The following is a 14,335-nucleotide window of genomic DNA, read 5'->3' as shown; positions in this document are numbered from 1 at the left end:
ACCATACTTGAACTTTTAAGAAGTAATTCAGGAAGAGAAAGGCTTAAAATATTTTTGCCTTAGTATGTAAAAGAGTTAACTTTCACACACACTCCCACTGCTGGGAAGACAAACCTCTGGACCAAACCTCTGGACAGTAACACTCATCCTTGACTCTCTGCCCTTAGCAGAAGAGGTAATAAAGTCATACTTTTTAATAAAGAAAAACAGCTCAATAACAGAACCATAAATTAGTGATGGATTACCAAGGCACATGAAAATGTTAGGCTGGAATAAATTATAACAGAAAAAAAAAAATAAACTTATTTCAAACAAACCTCCAAGTCACTGGCAAAAGGCAGAAGGGAATATATACATCCATCTGTTAACATGAGGAAGCTGCGAATTTTATGCTCGGACAAAGTGTTTAACTGGTACATATAACCATGATTTATGATATAAACACACCTGCTTTCTGATACAGAATATAACATCCATTTTCATTAATTTACCTTTTTCACAGACATAGAAACAGAATCTTGTTTTTATTCTTTTGAGGTATTAATTCCTAATTTTCTCTTATTAGAGCCAGAACCACACATCTCCCTTGCTTTCACTGCTGCCTGGAGGCACTGCTGATATTCTTGCATAAACTTAAGGCTCAGTTGTTGCCATCTACAAGGCAGGTATATAGAGTAACAAATCAATATCCTGAGGTGTTTGATGATTTCTTCAGGAAAAAATGAAGGAAAACTGAGTTTAAAGTATATATTTTTTATTTCATTCTTGTGAACCTATATATGAATTCGCAGAAACTTTTGTCCTGCTACCCAAGACAGAAATTAAAAAAAAAAAAAAAAAAAAAAAAAAGTAAGGTAAAGGTAAGGTAAAAGTTTACTCAAGGGTTAAAAAAAAGCCTATTCTAGGGTAAAAAATGTTAAGTCCTATTCTGAATGCATAGGTGTGCTTCTGTGTTTCATGGATAGGGACACATATATATCTTGCTGCCAGACAGAAGCAGAGGATGAGCCTACAGGAACCAGAAGATATCTCTAAAAGGTCCAACCAACTTGGAAGAGCAGCTGGACATCGAAGGGGAAAATACCTAGTTTTATGGTCACTCTTAAAGAAGCTGTGCTAAGAGCTATGCTAAGTGCTGACCCAATCCTGGACTCCAGCAAGGGACACAGTCCAAAGAAAAGGCTTCTGCTTGGCCTTATATCAACACATACTGACAACATGCAAGAATCGTTTAAAGGAAGCTCTGTCGTCATTCAAATAGTATCTGTGTGCTGAAAGCTTAAATAGCAGAGGAGCATTAATCAGTTAAAGCTGGAAAATACAAAAGAAAATTCACATCTTTGCTTTCTCTCTTTACTTAGTACCACCTATAGCTTGGAATGCAGTCATGCGATACAAGGACACGAAATCAGAGCATAAAAACAGGATTTAGAAATTGAGCCCCAGACATGTGGTTAATACGTTCTGCTTGTTTGCAAACTAGTACTGCTGGATTAGACTACAAGGGAACATAATGAGACTACACTTCTGGCACCTCGTTCTGAAGTAGCAAAATAACTGAGCAAGAGAAAAACAAAATTGATCCTGAAAGAAATATTTCAATAGTAAAAGACATGCAATACTTGAAACCAGTCAATTTTACACTGTAATTAACTAATTTAATGCAGGAGATGCTTTTTACCTACAAACAACATTTATTTTGTGTAACACATTCTGTAGCGTCTTTCCCTGATCCAGTTTCATGCACGCAGTGTGCCATGCTTTGCAGGGCTTTAGACTGCACGGGAAAGAGGAGCATGCGTGAGGTGTCAGAGTCTCCCTTTTCTGCTTGCCCATGTCAACAACTGGATGTCCTCACAGCTCCCCTTCTGCTGAGCCTTCTGCTGTCTCTCACTTCAGCCCTTTTTCTTCTGGTTACTGCCTATAATAAGGGCAGATCAGCCTAGCGCTGCCCCTTCTCAGCCTGCCTTTTGCACTCACCTTGGACGGACAGCTTACCTGACTAGAGAGCTCATAGTCTTTGCCAAGCTTTCCAGCCTTCTTTCCTGACTTCACAACACTCACCTCAGCAGTAGCTCTCCTCGGACTACTGCTTCACCTTTCCTGGCTGCCAGCTCCACGCTGCCTGAGACTGTGATCCCCTCCTTGCTGCATTAGCAGAAAAATGGATCGGTGTTGCTTTAACTGTAGCCAAAAAGGGGAACGTTCCAGCAGCCCACAGAAATGACTGACTGAATTAAAAGGTGAACTGCAGAACTGTAATTACAGCTGAAGTTAATGTCACATTCGCTAAGCCAGCCTCTCCCCAGTAGTCATGCTCTGAGGGACATACTGCACAGAAATTTTTAAACTCATCTTCCTTAAAAATTGTTTTCTAGCCTTATAAACCCTTCTGGCACTCTCAGGACCTCTGAGGACATCCCAAAATGATTCGGATGCTAACTAATGCCACTGACTCCCAGTTTCTGTGGGGCTTCTGACTGTGGAAATTTGGAGAAAGTTCTGTCCCTCGCAGTCAGAGAACAGAGTAAGCCAAGAGGAATTCACCAACAGAATTTATGATTTTTACTAATGTGATATTGTGCCAACAATCACTTTCAACTGGGAGAAGAACACATAGCATAGCGTGATCTTTTAAATATTATTTTAATGCTTATACCTTGTTGGCATTAAGATTGCAACAGATCTAGCCAACCTGAAACTCAGACACATTCTAAAACCTAAGATTAATACAACTTTTCCTTAAGTGAAAAGTTAACTCAGATGGTGTGATTACCGTCTTTTGTTCCCAGTGCCAGAAACTATACCAGCCATATGTCCTTGTTAGGATTATAACTGTGATAAAAAGGGTCAGCATCTAAGCAGGATTAGTGTAGATAAAATATGCATAGAGGTAAGACTTAAAGCAATTTGCTCAAGAATCAGGGACTAAGACACTGTGCAACATTATTTCAGGCTGTCAGAACTAAAACCATTTTAAAATCCCGGTAACTTTCCCTGTAAAAAAATATTTTCATTTTTTTCCTTTCCAGTTATTGAGAACCAGGTCTACACTAAAAAATGTACCCAAAGACCAACCGACACGGAGTAACTCATCTCTGCTACTAAACCTTTACCTTCTAAAACGGTGACAGTACTCAAAATACAATAGGAAAAGCCCAGGGACTTTCTCTATCAATTTCCAAACCTCGTCTGGGAATCAGCTAGGAGAGCTAGCTGGAGCCAAAACCCTGCCAGGAAGCAACAGTTTAGTAGCAGGAACAATTATGTTTTAATGCTGGGGAATTCTCTTTACCGCTGTTCAGTTTGCCAGAAAGATGCAGCCTATGTGGCAATGTCGAGGGTGTGGCCTTCTGTGAAAAAAAAGCATTAGCTTTTATTAAAATTTTGACCACTTTGACCACGAAAATTTTGACCACTTTGAGCAGGCTCTCTGCTATGACTTTTTTTCACAAAACAGCCCCGACAAGTGTCACACACAGCCGAGAGTGGCAAGCACAGCCTGACACTGATCTAAAGCAAGGATGAAACCATCGTGCTGGGCTGGAGCCAAGACAAGCACGACAGCTCAAAAACTGGTGGAAGGAGTGCTAGCAGAAACAGCGCAGAATGAAAATATGGCTGCTAAAGAGCATGGGACACACTGAAAGCATTATTTACATAATCACGTAAAGATTAACCTAATAGTCTTTTAAGGGTCTGTATTTGCATATCAACAAGTAATACAAACATTACCACATGGCCAGGGGAATAAAACAAAATTAAAGTAACTGCTTAGCAGCCATGGTTCCTTTCTGCCCACATGACAAGGCAAACCTAAGAGAGAAAAAAGCTGAAAAAATGATACAGCTTATTAGTCATAGGAAACATGAGTCACATAGAAAAAGCCAAGGCATTCACCTATTGAAAGTTTGGGGATGGCTTTTCAAAAGCAGTGCATACCCTATACTGAAGCGTTTATATATATACACACACAATTATATATATATATATGTATGTATATATGCTGCATATACATGGACAACAAAGATGACAGCACTCATGTTTTCTACTCTCTTAACTTTAACTGAAAATAAAAGAGGTACTCAGAACCCCAGGTGTGGTAAGTAAAACACGGCTAAAATAACCCTGCTAGATGCAAGTAAATCCTCAAGAGTGCAGAGCACATTGACCTGTTACACCACGGTGAAAGCCACATCAACAGCAGAACTTGAAAAAAAATAAAGGTAGGCAGTAATCTAGAATGGAAATAAGTCTCAAATCAACCCCCCCCCTAATATCAGAATATTGCCCAGTAAACAAACACCATACCAATTAAACTAGTACTCCATACGATATCAGCAGGAGGAGTGAGCAAGTTAATTTTTATGAGAAGATAAATGATATGATTTCCTGCTGCTCAAGTTGCTGAAACAAACATCTTACAGATCACTGCCATCACTTACAGAAGTGAACGCAAATTATTTTTATTCCCTTTTTTGGGAAATAAAAATAATTTATCTCGAGGTGACCTGAAGTCTTAACTTTGGCTAAACTTGGCTGATGCCCTAAATAAAAAAGATGAATTAAGTTTAAATTCAACTTCTAATTTTACAGAATAAAAATCCCTTCTTTCGTATGTTTTACTGTTGTATGGCAAATGTCCCAATATTAACAAAATCCAACTCTATTCTTTCAGCAAGACACACATTTATACAACGTTAGGAAACCTGATATTTAACATAGCATAGATTTTCCTTTGCTATGGTTCACATGACACGAGTGACTGATTATCTAGGCTCTGCCCTGAAAAATGAAGCTTGCATGCCATTGTAAAAACCTCTGCTTTGCCGTACTAGAATACAAATCTCAAGAGACAGCTCCTAAATCATGTTCGCAGACAAGTGTACAGATCAAAGTATAACACAACTTTCAATTTTCTTGTTAGTTCAAGAGAATTCTTCACTCAAGGACACACAAGACACTCATACATTATGGGCATGTGCAGAACTCTCCCTTTTAGGAATGAAGGATTCCACATCAACTTATTAAAAAAAAACAAAAAAAACCACTACGGTTTAATGTTACTTTTATGTCACACAAAATGAAAGAGAAGTTTCTCAAGAGAAGTCCCATCATTCCAGTAACAAATGTTCATTTTTCAGTAGCTCGGAAATCAGAGTTCAGGAAACCTAAAGGAAAGCATCTCTCTCCACCCTACAGCAAAGCATCATTACAACACAGGGAACAAACCTGAGGGGGGAAAAAAATCAAGACATGGAAGTATCATCTATGACAAATTCATTTAAATGGGCTAGTAACCTTCATTTGTTCTGGAACCTGAAGGGTCTAAGCCTATATATACCATCAACCTCAACTCCAGGAGCAGGATTTTAGGACATCCTGTCCTAAACATCTTCTCATATTACCCACTTGAGCAAGCCAGAAACAAAGATTTCCTCTTCCTCCTCCAACAAAAACAACCCTAGCAATGCATGCGTGGCTAGTACAAAGTTAAAACATGTTGCAGAGGAAGGCCATTAATGCTACGAGGGTGTAGATGGCAATATCCAGGACTCCCCAGGTTTGAAAAAGAAGCCTAATTCTGGCTGCTGTTACGACACAGTTCTACAAAACTACTGAAGCTAGAAAATGGGAATAAAGGCATTCTGTTTCTCAAGAAATGCCACCTAGAATAGAACTATTTTTTTTAATCCCAGACCATGAGACTGATGGCATTTTAATACAAGAACTCAGAAATATAGGGTGGGGAAGGGTCTAAACCGTGCTTGTGCAGTGCCCCCCATCATAAAGTGATACTTTTGCACGTCCAACTACACAGTGTTTGCAACCTCTTAAAGGACACTGCTAATTAATATCTTTGTACATGACATGGCCAGTGGGATTGAATGCGCCCTCAACAAGTCAGCCAACACCACCAAGCTGTGTGGTGCAGTCGACACCCTGGAGGGAAGGGATGCCATCCAGAGGCACCTCGGCAGGCCTAAGAGGTGGGCCTGTGTGAACCTCATGGAGTTCAACAAGGCCAAGTGCAAGGTCCTGCACCTGAGCTGGGGCAATCCCAAGCACAAATACAGGCTGGGTAGAGAATGGATTGAGAGCAGCCCTGATGAGAAGGACCTAGGGGTGTTAGTTGATGAGAAGTTTAACATGAGCCGGCAGTGTGTGCTTGCAGCCCAGAAAGCCAACCGTATCCTGGGCTGCAACAAAACCAGCGTGGCCAACAGGCCAAGGGAGGTGATTCTTCCCCTCTGCTCTGGTCTCATGAGGCCTCACCTAGAGTACTGTGTTCAGCTCTGGGGCACCCAGCACAAGAAGGACATGGAATGAGTCCAGAGGAGGGCCATGGGGATGATCTGAGGGCTGGAGCACCTCTCCTGTGAAGACAGGCTGAGGGAGTTGGGGTAGCTCAGCCTGAAGAAGAGAAGGTTCCAGGGAGACCTTACAGAGACATTCCAGTGCCTAAAGCAGGGTCTACGGGAAAGCTGGGGAGGGGCTCTGTCAGGGGGTGTAGTAACAGGACAAGGAGTAATGGCTTTAAACTAAAAGAGGGTAGATTTAGATCAGATATTAGGAAGATAAATCTTTACTCTGAGGGCAGTGAGTCAAAGGAACAGGTTGCCCAGAGAAGCTGTGGATGCTCCATTCCTGGAAGCGTTCAAGGCCAGGCTGGAGGGGGCTTTGAGCAACCTGGTCTGGTGGAAGGTGTCCCTGCCCATGGCAGGGGGGTTGGAATTAGATGGTCTTTGAGTTCCATTCCAACCCAAACCATTCCATGATTGTATGGTTCTAACTGGAAAAAAGAATCACATCAGCACAAGAATGAAGAAGAATGACATCTGAAGAGTATTTTATAGGGGTGAGGCGTTCTTTCTATGCTCATATTTTAGGACAAAAAAAGCTCAGCTATTTCAAGGTTGTTGTATATGCCTTCAAAAATGATTCAAGCCACAATCCAGTAGGTAGAGGAAGGTGGGTCTTGACAGCTGTTCCCATACTGGAAAGTCCAGCATGTAAAAATAAATAAATAAATAAAAATTACAACATGACTGCATTACAGGGTATCATCATTACCCGGGCTGACCCAGTATGGGTTACTCACATACACGTTATTTGAGAACTGTTTTCCTTCCCCTTTGATGCAAATCAATTTGAAGAGACTGGGAAGAAATATATTTTGTTTGAATTTCCCACTGACCATAACATCAAATATTACTCAATTTGCAACATGGAAATGTTCCCTATATTGCCACATTTTGCTACTGTGTAGCAGAAGGGCAGCAGCCTCTCTTCCTTTTATCATTTTACAAGATTTATACTTTCAGCACACTACAGAGTGGGGGTGGGCGTGCTCTCAGTTCTACTGAGCAATGGCTTGCTTAATTCTCAGTTATGCTGCTGACAAGCTGACTAATCCCAGTATCTGAAGTTCCAAGCAAGCTCTCTCCAGATGTATTAACCAGCCATAATGAAACAGGATCTAACACATATACAAACTAAGCAAAAGATAAGCGGTCTGGGGAAAGGGCTCAGCACCTAGATATTTCTGACATCATTGCCAAAAAGAAATCCAAGTATCTCCAACAGCAGCTCTTCTGCGAGTCTGATCCCTGCAGACATTATTACATATTAAAAGAGCAACTGGTTGTTTTGAAGTATGGCCAGTTCCTCTGGAGCATTAAATAACCCTTCTTTTCCTTTGCAGCTTTCCCGAAGTTGCTTCTAGCTCACAGTAGATGTATTGCTAGGGAAAGACTGCAAGGAGCAGGCAAGACCCTGTTGCTAAGTAAACTCATGAGCATTGTTACTTATAAGGATGACTAAGAATGTAAGCAACAGTTCTGTGTATTTTTTCCTGCAACGCCATGAAGTCAGTGCATTAAGCAGTGTCACTAATTTCTGTCCCCTGGATATATATCTCATCCTCTCCCATCAGCTGGGATATGTAACATATAAGTATGTTACTGTTTCAGACAGTATAGGAAATTATATGGCAGAATAGTCTGAGTTGGTTATTAGTGCATGATAGAAAGGTAATAACAATGAAAAGCAATTTGCACCTTGCATGAATGCTGAGATAATGGAGCAAATTCCTACACTGGCCTCAGGGAAAGATGACTTCAGCCGAGGGGAACTTCTTCCTTATTGGAGAGTACCTCATTGTGTCAAAGGAGCACTGAAGTTGACAACACAATTCATTTTAAAGAGCACGCAGGCTTTCCAGTATCTGGTGCCCAGGCTCCTTCAGACTTCCAGTGACTCACAGTCGTCATGCAGGTCAGTAGCTTGTGCAAGGTGAGACATACTTACATTGGCCAGTTCTGCAATTGCATTAGTAAAGCTTGCAACACAGCACTGTGATCAGTTAACTCAGCAACAACAGGGTCCTGCTTGGAACTAAGGATTTGGCTCATCTTCTGCAACTCCAGCTGTTCACATGCAGAGCTACACACTTCCTGGTTAAATTCTGTGTGTTTTCCTGGTTCTATCAAGGATGCCAATGAGGAAAATCAGGTGTTTAACAGATACTGAATATCCAGCTCTTGGGCTGACTCTGGCTGAAGCCTGCTCTTGGATATCTTTAAATCCCAAACATAATGAGAAATGAAGGTGTGCCATGATACTTAAAACATTTGAGGAGGGGAGAAGCAGCACTCTATTAAGTTGCGGAGAAAACAAACAAACAAAAACAAAAGCTGCACATAAATGTGTGTGAATGCATTTTTGAAACACTGCACACAAACTGTAATAAGAAGAGATGAATAAATGTCATTTGCCTGCTCGATCTAGACTTGCACACGCAAAGTGTGATACAGAGCCTCACTACTTGTAAACTTAAATTTGTTTTCTTGAATCATAGAATGGTTTGGTTGGAAGGGATCTTAAAGATTACCTAGTTCCAACCCCCAGCCATGGGCAGGGACACCTCCCACCAGACCAGTCTGCCCAAAGCCCCATCCAGCCTGGCCTTGAACACCTCCAGGGATGCGGCACCCACAGCTTCTCTGGGCAACCTGTGCCAGGGCCTCACCACCCTCTGAGTGAAAAATTTCCTCCTTACACCTGATCTAAATCTACCCTCTTCTAGTTTAAAGCCATTACTCCTTGTTCAATCGCTACACTCCCTAACAAAGAGCCCCTCTCATATTCATAAAGATTCAGATTAAGTAACAGGTATAGGAAAGGTATGGCAACAACGAACCCAAGATGTGCATGAATTACAAGATCCACTTTAAAGATGTAATAGTCTCTCCGGAATGATATTGCCTATCTAGCATGATCAATTTTCTGAATGCTACTAAATGCAAACTGGTAAAAACATGGAATGCAAATGATAGTTAATAAGAAAAGCAACAGCAAAACAATACAAGAGGCCTTACCTAGCTGTTTTTCTCGTTCTTCTCTCCTTTCTCTAGCAAGCCGTTGCCTGTCATCGACCTTTAGTATTGGTGAATAGTCTGCAAATGGAAGGAGAGGAATATTAATCATACAGTATGAAATCCAATAGCAACATAAGTTCTTAGGGGAATGAATATTAAGCACCTCTAATCATTCTACTTTCAAAATAGATCACATTTCCATAAATCCCTCTTATGTAAAAAATACAGAACAATTAAGAAACTATGAATGTGCTCTTATTATCAAGATGCACTAAGTTGTAATCCTGAATGTTCCAAGCAAGACTACTGCCTGTGAAAACTCATGAGGAAAATGTTTTATTCTTTTTTCCTAGCTTAAAACAACTTGATTGCTTGAAAGCACTAGATATTGATCATTATTCCATAACCTCTAGCCAAAACAAGTTCACGGGAAATTCTCCACTTACAATGCAGCACCCTCTTCCCACCAGTATTGCCTCAAAAAACAAATCAGTCCTATTTGAGAAGGCTGAAGAAGCTCAGTACGCATGCAAAACAGGTCAGCTCAAAACACTGGAGCAATTCTGGTTGAAGTGCTGAAGAGTGAGAATGAGGACAGCAGGATACTGACATCCTACAGATGTTGTTTGCGCACGCATGTGTTAAAAGCTCTGGCTGACATATTAAGCCAGTACAGCACGTACGTGGAATGGTGCAATATCAGTAAAGAAAGAGAGAGTTTCCTCAACTATCTTTTTAAGTTGTGAGTCAGCCACACAATTTCTTTAAAAATATCTGCCACTGGACTCTTGGATCACAGCAGTAAGACCAAGGGTAATATGAAAAATCCGTGTCAGAGCCATTCTTGACTACAAAATTCAAATTTGGTTGGAAAATATCATGTGCTCGGTGCCACAAAATAAGTTATCTGGAAAAGAACAAAATGCTAAACAGCTAACATCCTACTTCCAGTCTCAGCAGCAGAGCCAAAGACCAAACAGGAACAAAATCTGAGCTCCTTATTCATCTCAGCATGGTGCCAAAACTAATTTCCTACTCATCCTTAGCTTCTTCTGTTAAACTTGGAAAGCTGTTGATTTTATGCTTTTTCACTAGCACTGAAGAAGTCCGCTTTGAACAAAAACAAGCAAAGGAACAAACAAAAAGTCACAGAAAATGGAAAAGCTTTCTGTCTATAATGAAGCAGTATGATTTATTTTAATATTGATGTGAATTCTATTTTTTAATATTTCATGTTGAAGTAAAGAACTATGTGGAACTTCCTGTCACCATGGAAGTGCACATAAAAACAGAGGTATCTGTAACTGAGATGCTTTTCATTATTCAGTAGGAATACATAAATAAGCAGTCTGCACAAACACGTAAAGTCAGCCTCTTTGTGTGTGTAGACTGCATACCTATGAAAAAAATTACTAGCAAAACAATGTCATAAAAATGAGGTTTAAAAATATGTATTTGCATAAATAAATCCCTGAAGTAAGGATGTTAGACTGACTTTTACACAGCTATTTGAATTAGATAAAGATCAGCAGTGTGTATTTCATACTCCAACAGAAGTTTCTGCATCAGGATGACAAGACTTCTTGAATGAAAGAATTCACTGATGGCTAGATTCAGTTTAGTTACTCTTAAATTCTTTTCAGTGAAAAATGGGCATCTCAACAATGGTCAGAGAATACAGCCTCAATTAATGGTGTCAGTATTGATGAAAAGAGCAGCTGGGAGAAATCCCATTGCACAGCGGGTAGGAAGAAGAACATTCAAACATTATAGCTCCGATGAAAGGTACAAAAAGTGAACAAGTCACCAAAGTCAAAGATAATCCATCACCCAGCTACAGATCAAACCTTTAACACTGGTTAAATAGCACACAGTGCTGCCATGTATGAAACCACATCTAGCCATGCCATTGCACAGATTTGTCCAACGTATGGTGGAAATTAACATTAGGTTGGTATAGAGAAACGTGCTGACTTGCATGCAGCCTCTTCAGCATGCAGACGCAGGTCAAAAGGGTAATAATATTCCTTCTCTCTTGTGGCTGGCACACAAAAGTCACAAAACATGAATTTCTATATCATGAGTAATTAGTGCTACTGGAATAATGCACACCCAATATGAATTCCCCTGGAAAACAAGGATTCCCTTCAGGGGCTTGTCAGCAAAGTCAGTGTAACACTGAGTTGACAGAGTGATGAGACATTGGGGAATAATATGAAATCTCACTTCTTTCAGAATGTACTATTTTCCTTCATTTTTTCCTACTTTCTTGAGAGGAGATTTCCCTATCAGGGGAGAGGAAGCAAGTCTTCAAAGAGGCAGTAGGGTTATATGGACAGGCAAACTGAAAAGGTCTCCCCTAAGAATTCCTAATTACAAGCCATAGGAGGAATAAAATAAATTTTTAAAACTGCCCTCTGACATTCTGTTTCAAGATATCCAATTATTTTTTCTGTATCACACACCTGATAGTGTCCACCCCCACCCCCTCCCAGCACCCCAGGCAGTTAGAATGATCCCAAGGAATTCACATCAAGTTGCAGGCTATGCAGAATGTAAGCATGTTTTCAGTACAAGAAATATATATATTTAATACATTTGGGGGCACAAAGGAGTAAATCAATATTGGCACAAGGACAACACTTTTGTAGCACACCAGCCATCACATTGCCTTTGCTCTACTGGTAGTTGGAGCAAATCTTACAGTATTAGTTAAAATGTCTTTCCCAGGCCTTGATGATGATCTTTCATAGTTCGGCTACAAGTCCAACCTCAAACAATTACATTACGATATGCTGAGACCCCAAGTACATAGCTTCAAATTGCTGCAAAACAAGAAAGTTTGCTGGGACTGCTCCCCGTTTTATTTCTCCTGTCTCTGCATGTTAAGAACCCACCAGGCAAATACCGGGGCACGGGCATTTTAGTGGGAATACCAGAACAAACGTGCAAGTTCATCAATCTCAAATCCATCATCATGCAGTAGCTTTACGTTGCTGCATGAGGAAGTGGGAAATGTCATTTGTACCAAATCCTGTCAGAATTCCTCAATTCTTACAGAAAGAGCTGGCAACTGGGTGTGTGCAAAGCCTTACAGAGGACACGCCAAGAGGACTGTGCTGCTGCAACAAGTTGCAGTCTGATAATGATGCAAAGTATGTAAACTCATGCTCAGAAACCTGCTCCGCTACGCTTCAATAGATCTGTAATAAGCAGAGCTGTAAGACAGAACATACAAATACTTAACGTTATGCCAGAGAGGGACATCTGGAGATTAAGTAAGCCATAGTTCTACTAAGGGAAAATTAATTTTGTACCTATTGCTGAAACTCTGTGCCCGAATAGCATTTTTTGTGAACTTCTAGTGCTTACCATGAGTTCAAGGTTTTTTTTAATTTATTTTTTATTTTTTTACCAGTCCCCTTAAGTAGCTTAGGTGCCATAGTTTTGCTGTTGTTGTTGCTTGTTTTTTTCCTCACCCCTCAGAAATTCAGCATTGAAATGTCAGTCTTTTTTTGGTCCTTCATTATATTAAGAAGAAGAAGAAAAAAAAAAGAAAAACAGTCTTTTCAAAGCTTCCAGATAATTAATCCTGAACTTTTAAACTCAGTTGGCATTTGTAGTAATTAAAAACTCTGAAAAATTCCAACCTAGCTATCATATGTAAGTATTACATATGGCCAGTTTCTACAGCCCAAGTGACTATCGCTGCACTCAGTGTGATTTCAAAACTGCCTCAGACTACTACCATTCTTCATATACATCCACAATCCTCTCAGCCTCTTCTCACAAATGGCTACTTCCTTTCTGTCCTTGACTCCTAGGGTTCCGATTTCTCGCACTAATGAAACTAAAAGAAATACAGTGGAAAACAACAGCCAGTTTGTTTGCTAGTTCATGGGGGAGCTGCCAGGAGAAATATGTAAGCCACAGCATTATTTGAAAAGATGCATGCTTGGATCTCAAAAACCCTTCCCTCTGTCTAGCTCCCTTCCCACTCCCACGCACACATTCAGAGTTGCCTGTGTTTCCCTTGGACTCCTAATATTTGTTCAGCCTGTAGACACCTTCCAGGCAATGACTTCCTTTACAATGACAGCTGTCACTCCTGCTGCAAACAGTCTCTCCTTTCTATCTCAAACAATGTTAGACACACAATTCTCATGCAGCCTAAAGGAAGAAAACAGCTCTCAGGAATCCTCTCTTCAAGGCAGGGACTCTCATCAGCTGGGTGCAGAGCTGAACCCTGCGCCCAGGAATTCTGCGCCCAATCCTACACGCCAGCACAGATGAAGGGAGCGTGGGAGCAGCTAGGACACCCACCTCAGAAGTGAGGGACAGGGATTAAACTACTGCAGGATAAAGTGGGTATTAAACACTGTGCAACTCCAGGAGCTGTGTTTTCATCATAAAAGTGGGTCACGTTAATGCATTCTCTCCTGCTCTTCCCGCTGCCTGACTGAGAGCAGTCAGCAACTTGTGCTGCAGCCAGCGCTGCCTGACACGGTGTGAGCTGAACTCAGGCAGCACCGGGACTGCTCCCCCGCAGGGACAGCAGCCAAGGGCACTCAGACTGGGGACTGGGAAGAGTCAGTCAGGACGAAGCATACACTGAGCTGCCAGGCTGCCCAGGAGTTGAAACGGGGGTCCTTTCAGTGGGGGTTCTTACAGCGTGCTGAGCCCTCAACAGCACAAGCACCTGTGCTGCAACACAGGCATCAACTCAGGTATCTCAGTGGTGATCTGGATCTTGGTCTAAGCATGCAAGAGGAACAGACACATGCCATCAAGGATCACATTAAGCATTTCAGTACATAGTCTTAACTGTGTAAGTGCAGCATTAGTGAACTCTGAATTAAATCCACACAATAGACCCATCAGGTGGGGTGTGGTAATGACAAACATCTGCCTGCTGCACAGAGTACGACGTTACAGAAGACGGCACACATTGTGGT

General features: G+C 41.1%; 1 protein-coding gene across 10 annotated transcripts in view; it reads right to left on the bottom strand.

Moving 5' to 3' along the window:
• Nucleotides 1–14,335, bottom strand: part of MAP7 (microtubule associated protein 7) — a 110,792-nt gene that overhangs the window by 38,925 nt on the left and 57,532 nt on the right. For all 10 annotated transcript variants that reach the window (XM_035320469.1, XM_035320473.1, XM_035320474.1 and 7 more), the window contains one exon: nucleotides 9,381–9,458. In XM_035320469.1, coding sequence (XP_035176360.1) covers nucleotides 9,381–9,458 — 78 coding nt within the window. The remainder of the gene's footprint in view (nucleotides 1–9,380; nucleotides 9,459–14,335) is intronic.

This window comes from Oxyura jamaicensis, chromosome 3 (assembly GCF_011077185.1).
Source record: "Oxyura jamaicensis isolate SHBP4307 breed ruddy duck chromosome 3, BPBGC_Ojam_1.0, whole genome shotgun sequence".
Lineage (NCBI taxonomy): Eukaryota > Metazoa > Chordata > Aves > Anseriformes > Anatidae > Oxyura > Oxyura jamaicensis.
The sequence above is the reverse complement of the archived record's forward strand: the minus strand, read 5'-3'. Positions and strand labels throughout refer to the sequence as shown.